Source organism: Ornithorhynchus anatinus, chromosome X2, assembly GCF_004115215.2.
Source record: "Ornithorhynchus anatinus isolate Pmale09 chromosome X2, mOrnAna1.pri.v4, whole genome shotgun sequence".
Lineage (NCBI taxonomy): Eukaryota > Metazoa > Chordata > Mammalia > Monotremata > Ornithorhynchidae > Ornithorhynchus > Ornithorhynchus anatinus.
Window position 1 is genome coordinate 7,103,770 of NC_041750.1, and position 18,559 is coordinate 7,122,328.

At 40.9% G+C, this 18,559-nt stretch overlaps 1 protein-coding gene across 6 annotated transcripts in view; it reads right to left on the reverse strand.

Moving 5' to 3' along the window:
• DOCK3 (dedicator of cytokinesis 3) overlaps positions 1-18,559 on the reverse strand; it is a 474,713-nt gene that overhangs the window by 313,075 nt on the left and 143,079 nt on the right. For all 6 annotated transcript variants that reach the window (XM_029052765.2, XM_029052763.2, XM_029052762.2 and 3 more), the window contains exon 5: positions 15,686-15,782. In XM_029052765.2, coding sequence (XP_028908598.1) covers positions 15,686-15,782 — 97 coding nt within the window. The remainder of the gene's footprint in view (positions 1-15,685; positions 15,783-18,559) is intronic.

Here is an 18,559-nt window from a genome sequence, read left to right on the forward strand (position 1 = left end):
CAATGTATATTAAATCCTTCCTAATAATTAGGCGATCTGTCTTCATAAGACAAATATAAGAAAAATACTTTGCCTTCTCCCTCCCTGTGCAAATGACTATGGGAGGTAATTAAAAAAAATAGGTTCTCTGCAAGAAGTTCTCTTTTTAAAATAGCACTGCTCTAAATTCTGCTATTCTGCGGGTGTACTCCCAAGCATCAGAAGAAAGGAGCTAAGTCAAAAGGAATTTGCCGAAATATGCCACTCTCCTATCTCTTTTTGTAGTTTCTTTTCCCTACCAACAAGATGAATTTGTCCTTCTCTGACATTTTGACTAAATATTTCTTCCTAACTTGAGGTAGGGGGAACCCACACTGCCAGTCCAAGGTATTACAAGATATCGGCTAGCCAAAAGTTTCAGGGCTCCCTGGCCAAGTCAGCAGGGCACAGAAGGGAGTGGGAGGGAAGAAAAAGCGGAAAAGAGAAAGTGTCAGAGAGTCAAACTTTTACCACCTTTTGCCTTTATGCACTTAAAGGGAGGGCTGGATTTAGATATTCAGCTGTCCCCTCACTAAACTGTAGATACTGGACACGGAGACCAGGGCCCCTCATGGAAACTGTAACATAGATGACATCATAAATGGTGCTGGGATGACATACGTTGCTCATCATGATTATGTCTTCACAGCACCAACCAGAGCAGCCGTGGAGACGGTTGAAAGGATGGGGAAGACAGACGTGGTTTATGGTGCACCCCCAACTAGACAGGGTTGGGTGGTCTTTTTTGGGGGGCGAGGAAGGGGGGAGGCTTGAGGAGACACCCCCCCCCACCAGACTAACTGGAAGTAGCATTGGTTCTAGTGCTTCCCTGTCCCTGCTGTCACCAAGTGACGTTTCCTGAAGTACCTCTCCTCCCTCTCCATGCTTTGCCCCATGGTTTGCTCTCCCCAAAGTGAAGGCGGCTGCGCTTTGGCACCGCTTCCACTCATTTGCACACAAAACCACCCGGAGCCCTTCTGCACATACACACGCTTCAACTGAAGCACTTAGTTATTCACATAGCCAGCTACCTACATGTAATTTATTTTGTCTGTCCTATTACACTGGAAATTCTTTGAGGGCAGAAAGCATACCCCCCAAGCACTTAGAAGAGTGGTTTCTACCCAGCAGGCACTCTCTAAACACTATTGATTGACTGATTTTTTAACCCTCACACTTAATGTCCTATGGAGTTGAGGAGAAGAAGAGTGCCTATCTCACGATACCTAGAATGAGGGTTTCCTACTGTGATCTGCCTCTCCTCACTTCAGAATGGTTTTGGAAGGTTCCACGCATGTATTTGAGGAATGCTGGTAAACTTTAAGCAAAACATGAAGGATCGCTCTCTCAGATACCATGGACATCCGGGTAACTACAAGGGCTCTGGCTTCTTACCTCCACCCCTCGCCATATTAACACTAAGGGGCACCTAGCCCTCTCTCCTGGGCTCTCTCTAAGGTCCTGGTCTTTCTTTCCTTAGCAACTTGTATTTCTGGCACGGCCTAGCCCACTGGGGCTGCCACCAGCCCTTTCTTGGCTAAGTGGGAAGGCTCCCTCCCCACTTCTCCTTATACACTGCACTAAACAAAGTTGAGTTCCCCCTAGGAAATCAAGGAAAGCACATCAATGCTTTCTTTCCCAAGAACCAAAAACTGGACCAAAACAATAGGACTTTTTTTTTTTTAAATGATGAAAACACAAGCAGGGTTTCATGATTAAATCAAAATATATGCTAAAAGTAAAATGTGAATTTAAACAATTAAATGCTGAAATACGCATCCATAGAACATGATGACGATGATGGTATTTGTTAAGCCCTTAATATGTGTCTAGGCGCTGGGGTAGATACAAGGTACTCAGGTTAGACTCAGTCCCTGTCCCACATGGGGCTCACAGTCTTAATCCCCATTTTACAGATGAGGTAACAGGCACAAAGAAGTTAAGTGACTTGCCCAAAGTCACATGGCAGATAAGTGGTGGAGCTGGAATTAGAACCCAGGTCCTTCTCTATTCACTAGCCCACGCTGCTTCTCATGATGGGGTGGGCAGGGGGGCTTGACCCACTCCCCACTCACTCCAGGGTCACGGGACTCAGGGATAGGGGCTGAGGAGGAATAAAGTTGGTTGCTTTCAAATTTTCAACTACCGGCCCCTCCCTGTGGATACTTCACATGTTTAACGCCTGAAGCCGGCTCTGCTCTAAGTACACTCCCCACCTTTGGGAGACCTTTCCACTGGCCACCCCCTCCTCAGGAAGAAGTTATTCTTGGCAACACACGAATGAGGATGGGGGAAACCATTCCCATATACCGACCCCTCACCCCCGGGCTACCAAAGCAGTCACTATTCCCCCTGAGCGAAAACCTCCCAGCATGTACACAGTTGACAGCAGCAGCCCCTGCAAGCATCTCCTCGCCGTCATCACCCCTGCTTTCTTCCCCGCCCACCTTATCGGCCTTTAGAGCTAGCACTGGGTAGCAAGGGGATCTACAGAGGATTATTCAATCATATTTAAAGGCACAAATATCTCTTTTCATTCTCAAGTCACCAGCCAGTCTCAATATATTTCAGACCTTTTATGAACAACACAAGGTAACCTAAGGTCTGCTAAACCCAAAGATCAAAAGGCTTCAGCGATTTAGGGGTCTGAAGAAAAGCAGGTAAATGCTCTGTGACACTCAGAAAATGAGACACTCACAATACAGAACTGATAAAAGTAAGCCATAGATATTTAACAACCAAGCAGGGCTGAAGAGGTCACTTTTTATTCCAAGAAGCGATGGTTCTCTTCCCTGGAATTCCTTTGAAAACCATTCAAAATGAGAAAGCAATAAAAAAAATTGCTGCAGTACTTCTTCAGTTTTTGATGTTTCTGTCAAAGCACCACTAAATTAGCACTGAAGTCCTTGTATTCTTTTGTCCTAAATTTCTTAATTGCCATAGCTAACCTTCAGTGAACGGAGAGGAGCTGTCAATAGCTTCACTAACACGGGGTGTTTTGGCAGCACTGAACCATGAAACAACAGTCAAGTACTTGCTATAATTATATACATACTCCTCTGCATACATTCAGCCACACAAGAACAATATAGAGGAAAAAATATTTAAAACCTGGCACACTGCTTAGCTTATTTAAAGGAGAGAGAGTTATGGCCTGTAAAGGGTGAGAAACTTGGTGTCCTTTTTAAAAAATGGTGTGGGGGCGGGAAGGGAAGAAGGCTTGGAAACAATACATAATAATAACGATTGTGGCATTTGCTAAGCACTTACTATGTGCTAAGCGCTGGGGTAGATACAAGATAAACATGGGCCTCACAGTCTAAGTAGGAGGGAGAACAGGTATTAAATTGCCCATTTTGCAGATGAGGGAACTGAGGCCCAGAGAAGTGAAATGACTTACCCAAGGTCACATAGCAGTTACATGGTGGAGCCAGGATTAGCATTCAGGTCATCTGACTCCCAAGCCTGTGCTCTTTCCACTAAGCCACGCTGCTTCTCAGATCAGGACTGCCTCCCTCTGAAACCTTGGTGGCTGGAGTTTCCTTACCAACAGGACGGACCTCCTGGGGTCTGTGAGGGTCCCTCCCCCTGTCCCCTCCACCTCATCCCTGAAGAGTGGACTAAATTAGCTCCCTCCTATCTGAAATGGCAGGAAGAAAGAACTCCAGGGAGGCTATAGCAACTTGGAGCAGGGAGAACTGCTCCCTCCAGGTCATTTTTTTTTTTTTTTCAAAACCAGTGCTGATTTTTCTTGTTCTCTGTCTCTGTTTTCCCCTGTTTGGACAGACTGTGAGCCCCTTGTGGGACAGGGATCGAATCTGAACTGAGCACCCCAGTGTGCCAAAGTATGCAGTTACTATTGCAAATAATAATCCACAATAATAATTACTCAGAGACAAGATACTGACATAAGCAGCAGCATGACCTGGTGGAAAGAGGATGGGCCTAGGAGTCAGAGGACCTGAGTTCTAATCCTGCTCTTCCAACTCTTTGGCTCTGGGCCTCAGTTTCCTCAACTATAAAATGGAGACTCACTACCTGTTCTCCCTCCTGCTTAGACTTTGAGCCCATGTGGGACAGGGCCTGTGTCCAACCTGATTAACTTCTATCCACCCCAGCACTTAAAACAGTGCTTGACACATAGTGAGTACTTAATACAATAGCAACAGTCATAATATAAACCAGATGAATCCACCTTTAAAAACATAGGAGGGAAAATGAATGACAAATACTACTTTACATAGACCAAATTCCATCAAGCCAATTTAATGTCTTTCCAGGTCAGAGTGACAAGGCTTATAGATAAAAGGTTTCAGCAAGGTTTTCTATTTCATATGACAGTCTCAAAAACAAATTAGGGAGATATGGTCTGTTCCATACTTTGGTACAGGTCATTCAGCCCAAGGTTGGTCAGAGTCAAGCTGGGAAGATATAATGAAAGATAAGGGGAAGACATACCGTTCCTGAAATTTAGGAGTCAATTCTGGGTACAGTAGTATTTGATATTTTTACCTAATTCTGACATTGTAAAAACTAAGAAGCAATGTTTTGCTATATTTAGGCCTTAATTAGAGGATACTGTGTGCAAATCTGGTCTCCAACATTTTAAAAGAGAAGTGGGAAAATGGAGGGTCAAGAAAGCAGGATTTAGGAAAAAAAATTTAAGAGATTATTCAGTTTAAAGTAGGAAGGCTGCCAGGTGATTTAACTGTCTCCAAGCATATGAACGGTTATTATAAAATGATAACTGACCAGGTGTTCTCCATCTCCAAAGAAAACAGAACAAAGGGAGAGGGCTTAAATTATAGTAAGAGAGAAAAAATAATTTCCTTACAGTAATGAAGACACACGGGTATAACTAAATGGGTGGTTAAACACTGGAACGAATTACCAAAGGAGACTTTGGAATCTCTATCCTTGGAGATCTTTAAGACCAGAATAGATTTAGATGTCTTCTCCCATTGAACTAGTATAAGCTTAGGGGCCCTTCCAGACCTTAGAGTCTATACTAGAACAGCAAGGAAGCTGATGCAAAAATTAATGCACTTAAAATTAGTGTGGTGAATTATTTTTTAAAGCCCAAAAGAAATATTACATAAATCCTTCTGTTCATTTGGCTTGCATTATACTAATTCAACCAAAGGTTCATTTTTGTTAAGAGTGTGAAAATAAAAGACATCGATTGTAATGTCTTCATTTAAGTTGAGAACATTCAAAATAAGGGCCCAGTGAATAAGCCAGTAGTAATAATAATAGCAATAATGGCATTTGTTAAGCACTTTCTATGTGCTAAGCACTATTCTAAGCGCTGGGGGATGTACAAGTTAATCGGGTTAGTAATAAGTAATAATCTCAGAAATAAGATTTTCCTGATGGTACCAAAAAAAAGTCACAACCCCCTAAAAACATGGCCAAATCTCTACAGCCAAACCAAAATCCCATCCAGTTGTGTACTTCCGAAAGAGTAGAATTTTCATTCAAATTATCAACGTGCAATAAAAACTTGGTTTATCCTGCATATCTGGTGGACTGGCATAGAATGATTAGTCAAACCTTTTGGTTAACTAGGAAGGTACCCAACAATCATTTGCATTTCAAAAGAAATGACTCCCTTTCAAATGAAAGGGGTGTTGCTAAAATCCTAAATACCATCTGCATAAGACTGAAACGCCTCAGGTAGCAATTAGGGGGACAATTCAGTGGCAAGTCTTGATAAAGAGCAAATGGGGTTTGAATGAGTTGTTACAAGACTGACCCTTAAATAGTAGATTTCAAAGGAATCTCCAATATACATGTTGAATCTTCTTAATATTTTAATGTTTAATCACAGAATTTACTGATAGTGAAATATTACTATTAAGTTTCTATTATGAATCTCTCTCCTTCAATTTAAATAGAAAAAATACATAATAATACACTAAGTCTGCAAACATCTCCTGAAACTTAAACGTACTGAAGGCAGACATTTTCCAGAACACCTGAAAAATGATCACAAGAGCCTGCATTTTTCGCTTGAAATTATGAATCAACTGAGTTATGTGCCCATTTTTTTCTTGAGAAAAATATCTGAACTATAATTTTTTCATCATTCTTGTCTTGCATTATAGCGATTTTCTTAAATTGATATTTATCATGGAGATTTATAAATGTCCCTGTGGATGGCTCAAGTGTTAAGTGATATGGATGCTTACGTATTATATTTTATTTTATTTTTCATCCTTTTAATTTTTAAACATTTCATTATTCATTTTCATTATCTCATTATCGTGATTAATCTTTATGTTGATATTTTGTGTCAAGTTTATGGATGTCCTAGTCTGGATTTAAAAAACAACAACAACCAAACCCAGACTTTTCCAGTTCAACTAAAACTACAAACTGTTAGGCAATCGACAGCTTTGAACAAACTGTGGCCACCATTACAGATTTCACGGATTCTTGCCCCCTGGCTTTAGGCATAGTTGATTATAGTGAACCCGACAAGAGAAACCTCTCATGAAGGGGATACTCCTTTTGCTAAAACAACCGGGAATGGGTAAACCTGGATATTAGTCTCTCACAGGTTCCTTATGAAAAAGTCAGCTCCACTGGGGCAGCACCAACCAGAAGACAGCAAGGAGGCAACATTCCCTGCAGAAGGTTTCGGGAAGGTCAGAAACAAGTGGTAGACCCTCTCAGTGCTTGCATTCAAAGGACCATGTGCTGAGCAGATTAGGACATAATCTCATGATGAAGCTGCTGGAGGGAGAGGATTGTTGATTAATACCATTAGCAACACCACAAACTCTTTTTGGCCCAAAGAGCCCCGCTTAGGCTCCTGTAAATTTTAAGTAGAACGTCAACTTTATAAGCCCCGAAACCAGAGCAACGGTCGTCAGTGGGAAGAGGGAGATCAACGTTGAGTGGGAGCTAAAGCTGTGGATAAATCAGATTAGCAGAGAGTTTAGGAGAACACACCAGGGTACCTGCACACCCACCTAGGGAGGGCAAACACTAAATTGTTTTTCTCTAAAAGGGATTAAGATTGCCCTTGAATAATGAAAACAGAAAAAATGGCAAGTAGAGCTTTCCAGTTGAAGTGGAGTTTTTTTCCACTGTGTCTTAATCTTTCACTCCATTTGGAAGTGAGGTCAATTTTTCCATCCCAAAATATCTATCCTTATGGACAGATAGAGATAATTGGCCTGTGGGTTTAATGATGATGATTCCACTTAGGGTAAGATTTTTATCATTGTGTAATACTGTAGCTAAAATGCACACTAAATACATATTAAATATCCTTTCTGCATTGTGGGCATGTAAACATTTCCCTTTGCTGCACTCTAGCATTTGCTACCCATAATGCCTGATGCCATTTTCATATTTCTCCCTCTGGGTTGTGAACTTCTCAGGGTATTTGGTTCTCTGAAAGAAGCTTATTGATTGCTGCATTCCAGGCTGACCGATTTTGTGCTCTTGGATCCCAACTGTCCTCTGCTTTGTCAGGTGATTTGAGAGCATGCTTTGTTGTGCCTTTAAAGCAATTCTCCTGTCCGTGCTGTTTAAGGTTGGGTACCCTGCCATCATTCATTCTCCTCATAAGACCTGTTCGGTGAGGATGTCATGTGACAGAGCAATGCTTTAATGTTGACCAATTACTGACACTATTTTCTCTTCTGCCTCCTTGTCTAAATATCTCCACTGAACTAACAGGGATGATCGCCTTTTGCAAAATTAGCCACATTCTGGTATAACTTCTTCAACATCATTAATAAAACATATTACTAAAACTTACAAATCAGAGGAAAATAGCCAGTTGGTGCCAAGCTCCTAAGACTTTTAAAGCAATCAATAAGCTTTGAAAAGGAGCAGTCTACAGTTGCCGGGGGAATTCTCCTGGGGTAACACTATCTGGAAATTATATATTTAGCTGTCCTTCGTTTTCAAAATTAGGATACACTGAACCAGATTCTTACACTGAATAAAATATGCCCTGGAAATTAGGAAGCTTTGGAAACTGAATTAACCCTTACTGGTCTGAAGGGTGTCAATTTATCACTTGAGTGCTCTAGCTTACTTCTTAGGTTACACTCTGGCAGAAACTTCTTCATGGGACACATGCTACAGCTATTCTGAAGTTCTTACCCTTCTCGGAATACTTTCTACTTTCTCAGAAAACTCTTCCTTTACCAATGCATAACTTTTTCAACTTTCTGTCCTCTCTTTTGGGTCATTTTGAGAGGGAATGTAATGAACTGAACTCAACTGTGTCAATTCAAATCAATGCTTGATCAAATTTTGGGACACAATAGTGTTTTGGGTTTATTAATGCCCTACCTTGTTATTGGACTCCATTCATTAGATAACTATATTACGTCATGGTGACCTGCAGGGAAGTTCAAATGTTCTCATGAATTCACAACAAGCAGCACTGAGGAGCAGCATTGCCCTGTGGAAGGAGTACAGGGCCTGAGAGTCACAGGACCTGGGTTCTAATGCTGGCTCTGCCAGGTGCCTGCTGTGTGACCTTGGGCAAGTCACAACTTCTCTGTGCCTTAGGTTCCTCATCTGTAAAATGGGGATACAATGCCTGTTCTCCTTCATTCTTAGGCTGTGAGCCCCATGTGGGACAAGGACTGGCTCCGATCTGATTAACTTGTATGTACCCCAGGGCTCAAAAGAGTGCTTGGCCCAAAGTAAGTGCTTAACAAATACAACAACAACCACCACCACCACCACCAGTTATACTGTTAGGTGTCAGCATGCTCTAGTGTAAAGAGCACAGTTTGGGAGTTTGCTATGTGACCTTGGGCAGGTCACAATCCCTCCGTTTCCACATCTGCAAATGGAATTCAAATCTGTTTCTCTCTACATCAGAGATGCTATGAGGAGAAAATGAAATAATTAACATGAATGTACTCTGAAAACCTGAAAGATGCTATGCAAATTCTATGCATACATGTATTATTATTTTGCTTTTAATATGTGGCTGTGGTCATTTCTCAAGTTCAACTCCTCCATCTTTTCCTAATCAAAGAGTGACACAAAGAAGCCATGTAAGAATGCAATACAATACTTCAATTTCATTTGTTTTACACACAAATGTAAGAAGATAGGGAAGGTTGGCCTTTTCTGTCTCAGAAGAATTCAGTTCCCTTGTCAATATATCACTATTTGCTCTAAAGGATTAAATGTAAGCATCTTAACTGTGCTTACAAGAGAGTCTCATAACTCAGCAAAGAACACATTTAAACAGGTGGTGCCCTTTTCCCACAGCAATTTTATGTTACAGATGCTTTTTGCAAAATGTTGAAAACAGTATTGTGATACAACTGTCACATTTAATGGCATACCAGGCTAAGTAAACTGAATCTGGTGCATTATAGCACCATGGTCATAATGCACTAGAGATGAGGAAACATTTTCTTTAAAAGCTTTTTTGAAGCAACATATGATTTTCTGTAACTTCAACCTTTCCTAGATACTATTCTTCTACTTGTTTTGGAGTACAGAAACCCCATGATATAACCAGGTTCTGTTTCTTAAAAATGTGGGTCAATTGTGGGTTACACATCTCCTTAGTCACATATTATAAGTAAGGTCCTATTGCAGAACCTCTGGAAAATATGGAGCTCCTTTCTGTATAATATTTTGAATGAAAAATGCCACAAAATTAATGCATACTCTTTATTAGAGAAGCACCACCTTGAAAATCTGGCAAACTGCGATGAAAGCTTCCCCCAAGATCCATTCATTGCTGAGTGCTTAATCTCAGTTCAAAAGAGGAGGGGGCAGGAAGCGATTTAGTATCCTTCAGACTGTAGGCTCCTGTCAGCAGGGAACAGGTCTACAAACTCTGTTGTAATATACGCTCCCAAGCAGTTGGAACAGTGTACTGCAGTACACTGGTAAGCGCTCAATAAATACCACTGATTGAATGGAGCACTTGACTGTAACGTTGGGGCCAACAGTACACATGAGTGGGAGAAGTCAGACAAAACAGGTTGAACTCCTAGGGTAGTTCTATCATGGGATGGTTGTAACCTGGGGTATACCTGTCAATTCTTCTTATTATTAATAGTGATATGCTAATAATAATCGCAGTATTTGTTAAGCATTTATGGCCCAAGCACTGTGCTAAACACTGGGGTAAATATAAATGCAATCATATCAGTCACAGACTCTGTCCCATATGGGGCTCACAGTCTGAAATTTTCTAAAAAAAAAACAAACAAAACCCCAACCAAATACATTTGCTAAAACCATGGTTGCACACAAGTTAACTCAGCACAGAAAATAGCAGACTGAAGTCTCCTGGCATGAAAGGTTTAGCCCTAACTCTTTCAGGCCTGTGGTACCTTAATGATCAGAAAGTTATATTGCATTGTTATCTCGAGAAAGTAATTTCCTTCCTCCTAGTAAATACAAGTCCGGTAAATATTACAGTTTAATATTTCAAAAGCATTTGTTTGCATTTGGATTAATCAAAAATGAGAACCTTTAAATGACTTGAATGGAATATTCATCCCTAGGAGTACACACGTACTGTAGCTGTCCTTCATTTTCTAAGATGATGCCACTGATGGCACGCAGGTTGGCGAGGCTCCAAAGTGTGACCGCTACATCCTGCCATGCTGTCTGTATCACAAGACAAAGGTTCACCAGGTACGGGTCTCCGGGGAGGCAGGCAATGTTTAGGGCACCTTTTCTTAGCTCCTACCCCATCTGGAGTGAGCGGGTTGTCCCTCAGTGAGACTGTTCAGACACTCAGGGTATAGTCAGGTGGTGCTGCTGCTTCACCACAGATCAAATGACCCCTTATCTTGAGTTTCCTAATGGCATAGACCTTTTCAACCAATCGCTGGTACTAAGTGCTTTGTGTGCTGAGCATCGTAATAAATGCTTGGGAGAGTATAAGAGGGTAAATAGACATGACCCCTGTCCTTGAGGAGCACACAAGTTTTTCATTTGATAACAATTAATAATTGTGGTATTTGTTAAGCGCCTTGTCTTTTACACTCTTGTTCGGTTTTCCGTGTGTGTATTTTTTATATTGGGAGACCTTTGTGGGCCAGGGACCTTGTCTATACCTCATTCGTGTACTTCTTCCCAGTAATTAGAACAGTGCTTTGCACACAGTAAACACCTTATACTTTCATTATTATTATTTTGCAGAGTCAGCACATCTCTATGTACCAATAGGATAGCCTGAAGAAAACTGAGGTTTTGTACTGGCCAAGAAATGTTACACAATCGTAGATTTCAATCAACAACACACAAGTCGCTGTTATCCAATTCTGCTACCTAGTTTGGCCGGTTAGCTCAGTTGGTTAGATTGTGGTGCGAATAATAACTGGTTGTGGGTTTGATCCCTGTACAGGCCATTTATCTTGAAGCAGCATGACTTAGTGGATAGAGCACGGGCCTTGGAGTCAGAAGGTCATGGGCTCTAATTCCAGCTCTGCCACATGTCTGCTGTATGACCTTAGGCAAGTCACTTCACTTCTCTGGGCCTCAGTTACCTCATCTGTAAAATGGGGATTAAGAGTGTGAGCCCTATGTGGGACAGGGACTGTGTCCAATCTAACTTGTACCTACCCCAGTGCTTAGAACAGTGCCTGGCACACAGTAAGCGCTTAACAAGTACCATAATTATTAATAATTATTATTAACTTATTATATGTTACTCAGATACACAAAGCAGAAAGCAAAATCACAGAGGCCAGCATGACTTTGGGGTGATTGATGGAGTGCAGCAACAACAGGGATTAGCCTTCATACCAAATTGTAGGTTTATAAAACCACAACTGGATCTTTCTATATGACTTAGAGAAATTGCCCTACTAGAGAAGGCAAATCCAAGTTTTTGAGCAGTTTCACCAGTCTCACAAAGGAACCATATTTAACATCAATTAGCAGGATGAGATGGTCAATAATGAGATCCTGGAAGGCAATCAGCTCACCAGCACTGAAGCAATGCTCACAGCAATACAGCTTTGGTTGGCAAAGCATATGAGGAGAATGAATGATAATAAGATGTCCAAGCAGCTGCTGTATGATCAGACAAAAAGAAGTAAATGCAAGCAGGAAGGGAAGACTAAATGAATGTAACGAAGCACAGTCTTAAAATAATGTCATATAGTGGTGAATTTTGGGGAGACAGCAGCGGACTGGTCTGGTAGAGAGTGTTGGTTAAAGCATGGCATTTAAAAGAAATGGATTGAAAAGGATAGTTTACAGAGCCCCAGATTTCTAAAGATGTAAACTCAAATGAGTATAGCTGGTAGATATAACAAAAAAGAGAACACTTTGACAAGCCTCCTGCCAAATATTCTTGAAAGGACAACTGTGGAAGACCCTCTGCCCAGCAAAAATATGAAGATATGATCTCAAAATGCAGAGTGAAATTCTCTCAGTATGCAAATTCACTATGGGAACAGAATGATGGAAAGTAGCTAAGGACAGGAAAATTGAAGATTGTTCTGCTAGCTCTGATAGTGATCTTTCAACTTTAGTGAAGAATTTGACCAATTTAGGTTGACCAAATCTTGTTAGTAGTATTAGTAGATACAATTTCATCTTTTTAAAACATTAATCAGAGCATATCATTCCTCTCCTCCAAAAATCCCCAATGGCTTCTCTCCGCTTCTTGTATAAAACAAAACCTCCTAATCATTGCCTTCAAGGCATTCCATAAACTAGCTCTCTCTTACCAACCATTCCTATCTTCTGCTCCACTAGGGTTCAACCTCCCTGAGGGCAGGGATCGTGTCTACCAACTTGATTGTACTGTACTCTCCCAAATGCTTAGTACTGTGCTCTGCACACAATTAGCATTCAATAAATATCATTGATTGACTGATTTGCTACAACTTAGCTCAAGTTAGTCTTTTCTCCCAACAAATTATTTCACTGCCCCGTCCCATGCTTTTGACTCTCCTTTCTCTGACCCACTGCCCCTCCTTCTCCCCCTAGAACATCCTCTCCCCTCAGTTGTTCCAAATCTCATCACTTATTCCAGGAGATGTTGCCCGATTAATCATCCCACCTTCTTAGTCATGCCAATTCAACCACCATCTCATCATTGCCTGATGTTTATTCTTTAGTTTTCTATCTTTATTATTCGCATAGATCCCCCCACTCTTAACTATGGCATATTTGTCAACTTATATCTTCTGTTTTCTCCATTATATTTTAAGCTCTTCAAGGGAAGGGATCATTTTTTAAACTTTTTGTATGCTCTGCATACAGTAGGTACTCAAAGATATAGTACATGAGGTTCTTCCTGGTGAAGCAAGAACTCCTCAAAATGGGAATGGGAAAAGCAACTGATTGCATACATTTCTATTAATAAAGAAATGTGTTTAGTGTTTAATGAACAAACCAGGAGCTCAAATGAACTGTTTTTAATTATGCCAAAGTATCTGAATTTTCTTCAAATAAAAGGCTTTTTCAAGAAACACATGAGAGGACAAGAGAAAGTTTTCCATTTAACAGTTCAATACCTCTAATGGATCCCTTTTCTAGTGAATTTTTCCAAATGCTGCATTGCTATGAATTTCTGTAAATTTTTTGCTCAGTAATTTAAAAGAATTTAATTTTATCATTTTACAAAAAAGTTAAGATATCAATCAGCATGAGAATATATTTCACATTCAAAATACCAATGTTAACATTTTACAACTCAATACTTCCTGCCTTGATACGAGTTCAGGATCACTAAGCTTGACTTGAACCTTTTATGCCAAGAAAAGACAGATTTTTTTAAGGAAAAGAACTATACATTTTTTCCTATAATGGGGACCTTCTTTGGATTCAAAGAGCTTTAGAACTGTTTCTGCACACTTCAGAAATGTTCACTTCTCACTTGAACCTCTCCTATTGTTAGCAACCTGGCTAGATAGGGGGCTTTTAGCAAATCAATGGTGCTATAGTTAGAGGCTACAAGTTCAAATCAAAAGAGGAGAGGGCCGCTTTATGAAAGGCAGCATTTCAGTATGAGAGATACTTGGCAAGAATTCACCCAAATTTTAGAATTTTGGAGGGAATGTGTTAGCTGTAGTAGTCTAGATAGCCCTGGAACATTACGGGAAAGGTTTTCAAATCCAAGCCACATTCCAATTTGGTTGATGTGTTTATCACATAGTAACTCTCCAGTATTAACAACAATAAAAAAAAAACATTTCAGTGCCCAGGAAAGTGAAAAAAAATAGTTATTTTGAACTTTTGTACACTACTGTAGTATACTTCAAAGTCTTACTGAAGGCACATGGGCTCCTACAGGCCTTCCTTGACTAAGCCCTCATTTCCTTTTCTCCCACTCCCTTCTGCATCACCCTGGCTTGCCCCCTTTATTTCCCCCACTCCTCTGCTGCAGCACGTATGTATATATCCATAATTAATATATTTATATTAAGGTCTGTCTCCCCCTCTAGACTCTAAGCTCATTGTGGGCAGGGAATGCATCTGTTATATTGTTGTGTTGTACTCTCCAAAGAGCTTAACAGAGTGATCTGCACACAGTAAGTGCTCACTAAATATGATTGATTGATAGATTACTATAAATTTTTAAACCAGCAATGCAAATAAGCACAGGTATACAATCAATCATGCTGAAAGCCTTGACAGAATCAAGATTAACCTAGAAAAAACAGAGACTAGGTCTTTACTTCTACTTTGTTACCTTACTAGTAAAGTTTTCATAAGGAGGGACACTTGCTTTTGAATTAGAATTAAGTCTAATTAGAACTTAGAATTAAGTCTAAATCACACTTCTCCCTGCCAACCACCACACCAAAATAATAATAATATTGATGGCATTCGTTAAGCGCTTACTATGTGCCGAGCACTGTTCTAAGCACTGGGGTAGATACAAGGTTGTCAGGTTGTCCCAAGTGGGGCTCACAGTCTTAATCCCCATTTTACAGATGAGGTAACTGAGGCACAGGGAAGTGAAGTGCTTTGCCCAAAGTCCCACAGCTGACAAGAGGAGGAGCCAGGATTAGAACCCATGACCTCTGACTCCCAGGCCTGTGCTTTTTCCATTAAGCCACACTGCTTCTAAAAGAATCCAGAAACACAAGACAATATGTGTATTACAATCTAAACAATTTACATAATTTAGTTATGTTCAAGAAACGTCTTAGAGTGTGTTTCATATCAGAAATGAGAATGTGGAAAGTGCTCACAGAGCATGAGAAATACTGTAGAACATACTTGTGCAGAGACTCCTGAGAAATACTGTGTTAAAATTTGGGACCATATTAAAGACATGTCTTTGGGACCATAGTAAAGACATGAGGCTTGACCCTCATGGTGGGCTCAAAGAAGAGGAAAACAAAATGTATGACATTAGTCGTGTTAAAACACACTTTAAAAGGAAGCCTCAGGTGAAAGCAATTACATTAAAATGATTCTGTAGTAATTGTCACTTTGTGGTGATTACTAAGTTTCATAAAGACCAACCCTTGTTCAAAAAGTCAGTGTTATTTCTACGAAAATTCTTCAAAAGAACTTTGAAAAGTGTCTTCAAAGTCCATGTAGAAGATTAAGTTTGCAAAATTAGCACAGGCTAGATGACTAGTGCTTTTTACTTAGATGATACAGTGGAACTTTAAGTATATACTTTTACATGTCTTTTTTTAAAAAAATACAACAGAAAATCACACCTCAGTCTTACTATACCTACCACATAAAGTTGCTTCCACAGGGTAGCCCATTCTTGCAGAGTTGATGTGACCTCAGTCACAATGGAATCTTCAAGTGGAACTATAGTTTCATACTGCCTACAAAACAGAAACAAAATACCCACATTAAATTCTGCACAGCATAAAACTCGACACACAGATATCTGTCCACTACCTTCTTTTTCTTTTCCTTAGAATGCACAAAAACCCTGGGACCACAAAGTCAAGGAGGGAAGGGCAAGGTGGGATAGGAAGAGTTATGGGAAGCAGCATGGCCTAGTGGAAAGACCCCAGGCTTGGGAGTTGGAGGACCTGGCTCCCAGCTCTGCCATTTGCCTGCTGTGTGACCTTGGGCAAGTTACTCAGCTTCTCCGTGTCTTAGTTTCCTCATCTGTAAAATGGGGATTACATACCTGGTCTCCCTCCTACTTAGAATGTGGGGCAGGGTCTGTATCTAACCCGGCTATCTTATATTTCTCTCAGATCTTAGTACAATGTTCGGCACATAGTAAACACTTAAATAGTACAGTTATTATTATGATTAATAAGAGTCGGGGGGGGGCTCAATGCTTAGGAGGGCAAGTCAAAGAGGAAAATGGTCCAGTGGGTTACTTTGTCAGAGCATCCCCTGGTTTATCTTGATGCCCGTTTCTGAACACAAGCTGGCCCATCAGTATTTTCCTAAGAGAATGACACCCAATCTCCCCTCTTCATCTTCCGGATCTTTCTTTCCTTTCCTCCCTCCATGTACTCATCTTCCCAGCTCCCACTACCCTTATTGTCTCCATCCTATTCTGCTTTTCTGGAAAGATCTAGCATGGCATCACTATCCCAGAAGGCCCACGAACACACACTTATATAAGTCACATATAAATATACACCCTTGATTTCTCTCCCCTCTCTAACACACTCACTCTCTCTCGAAACCCAAGAGCCGTGTCTGCCTGTGCTATGATTAGATGCTGCTTTGGAGAATTTTGGTTCTGGAAATTGTTGTAGCAATGGCACAATCGTTTGTTAAAGCTCACATCTACAAAGGGAGTGGGAGAGAGTAGAAAACTAAGTGAGAGAAACTATGTGGTAGGTAGGAGGAAGAGTTAGAAGTAAGTGGAAGGGAGAGAGAGTGACCAAACACTGTTTATATATAATGAACCCCCACATTTTACATCACTTGCATATCCCAGGTTACAGCCTTCTCAGGATACACTGAATTCAGTGTGGCCTAGTGGAAAAAGCACTTGTATTTACCCCAGCACTTAGTCCAGGCTACAAAAAAAACCCCATCAAGTTCAGCATTCCCTTGCAAAAATTGATCTCTCTGCTTCCAGTTTCATACGTAAAAGATTTCATTTTTGCTACCCCAAATTTACAAAAATCAAATGAATTCATACATGGAAGTAAATTCTGGCACCGTATTGTGGCCATGTGCTTTCATGTACTGAAATTGAAGCACACTGCTGACTTAAGACACACTTATTGACACTGATACTTGCTTCCAGCTCTTTCTTCATTGAATCAATCAATGGTACTTATTGCATGCTTTCTATACCCAGAGCACTCTACTAAGTGATTGGGAGAATACAATGCACTAGAGTTGGTAGACATGGTCTTTGCCCTCCAAGAACTGGGAGAGATAGACATTAAAATGAATTTCAGATAGGGGCAGCAGCAGACTATAAGGAAAGGGATGATGATGTTAATGGTATACCTAAGTGTTGTAGGGGTGAGTATCAAACTGCTTAGGGGATAAAGACCCAAGTGCATAGGAAATGCATAAAGGAGGGAGAATAGGGGGGAGATGAGTTCTTAGGAAAGCCTTCGTGGAGGAGATATAATTTTAGTAGGATTTTGAAGATGGGGAGAACAATGGTCTGTCAGATGTAAAGGGGGAGGGAGTTCCAGGCAGGAGGCAAGAGAAGCAGCATGGCCTAGTGGATGGAGCACGGGCCTGGGAGTCAGAAGGACTGGATTCTAATCCTGGCTCCACCACATACCTGCTGTGACCTTGGGCAAGTCACAACTTCACTGTGCCTCAGTTTCCTCACCTACAAAATGCGGATTAAAACTGCAAGCCCCGCATTAGACATGGACTGTGTCCAACCTGATTAGCTTGCATCTACCCCAGTGCTTAGTTCAGTGCCTGGAAAATAGCAAATGCTTAAATACCCTAAAAAAAAAACCACCTGACACTTGAGAGAGAGGCTGCCCAGCCTCCATGCCATCTGGGGCTCTCTCCGCGCCTTGGTCGGCCAGGCAGGGTGGAAATGCAGTAGCGAGAGGCCTTGCCCATTCCTCATTCCCTAAACATTGCATCTGCTCTGGGTGCACATTCGTCTCACACAATACTCTGATATGGAGCAGCATGTGAGACTGCCCTTTGCTATGTTTTTTAAACCTTTCCACACTATTGAACAATGGAGCATAATTGGCAATCTCTGAGGATGCTCCTAGGGGCAGCCTCTCTCATCATTTCATAGGCGGGAAAGGGGGAACATGAATCTGAGATTGAGGGAATACACCACAACAACTGTGGTCCAAAGACATCTTAGTTAAAATGGAAAAGAGAACACCTTGGTATAAATTACGGCTGCATTCTTATCAATTTCTATTTTCATTATTCAAATTATTGCCACTCCATGAAGCAGAATCAACATGGCCTAGTGGAAAGAACACAGGATAGGAAGTCTGGAGTCCCAGGTTCTAATCCCAGCTCTGACCCTTGTCAGTTGTGTGACCTTGAGGAAATCACTTAAACTTCTCTGTACCTCAGTTTTCTCATCTGTAAAATAAGGACTAAATAACTGTGCGCTCTGCCCCTTAGACTCTGAAACCTATATGGGATAGGACCTAAATCTGATCTGATTGTATTTACCCCA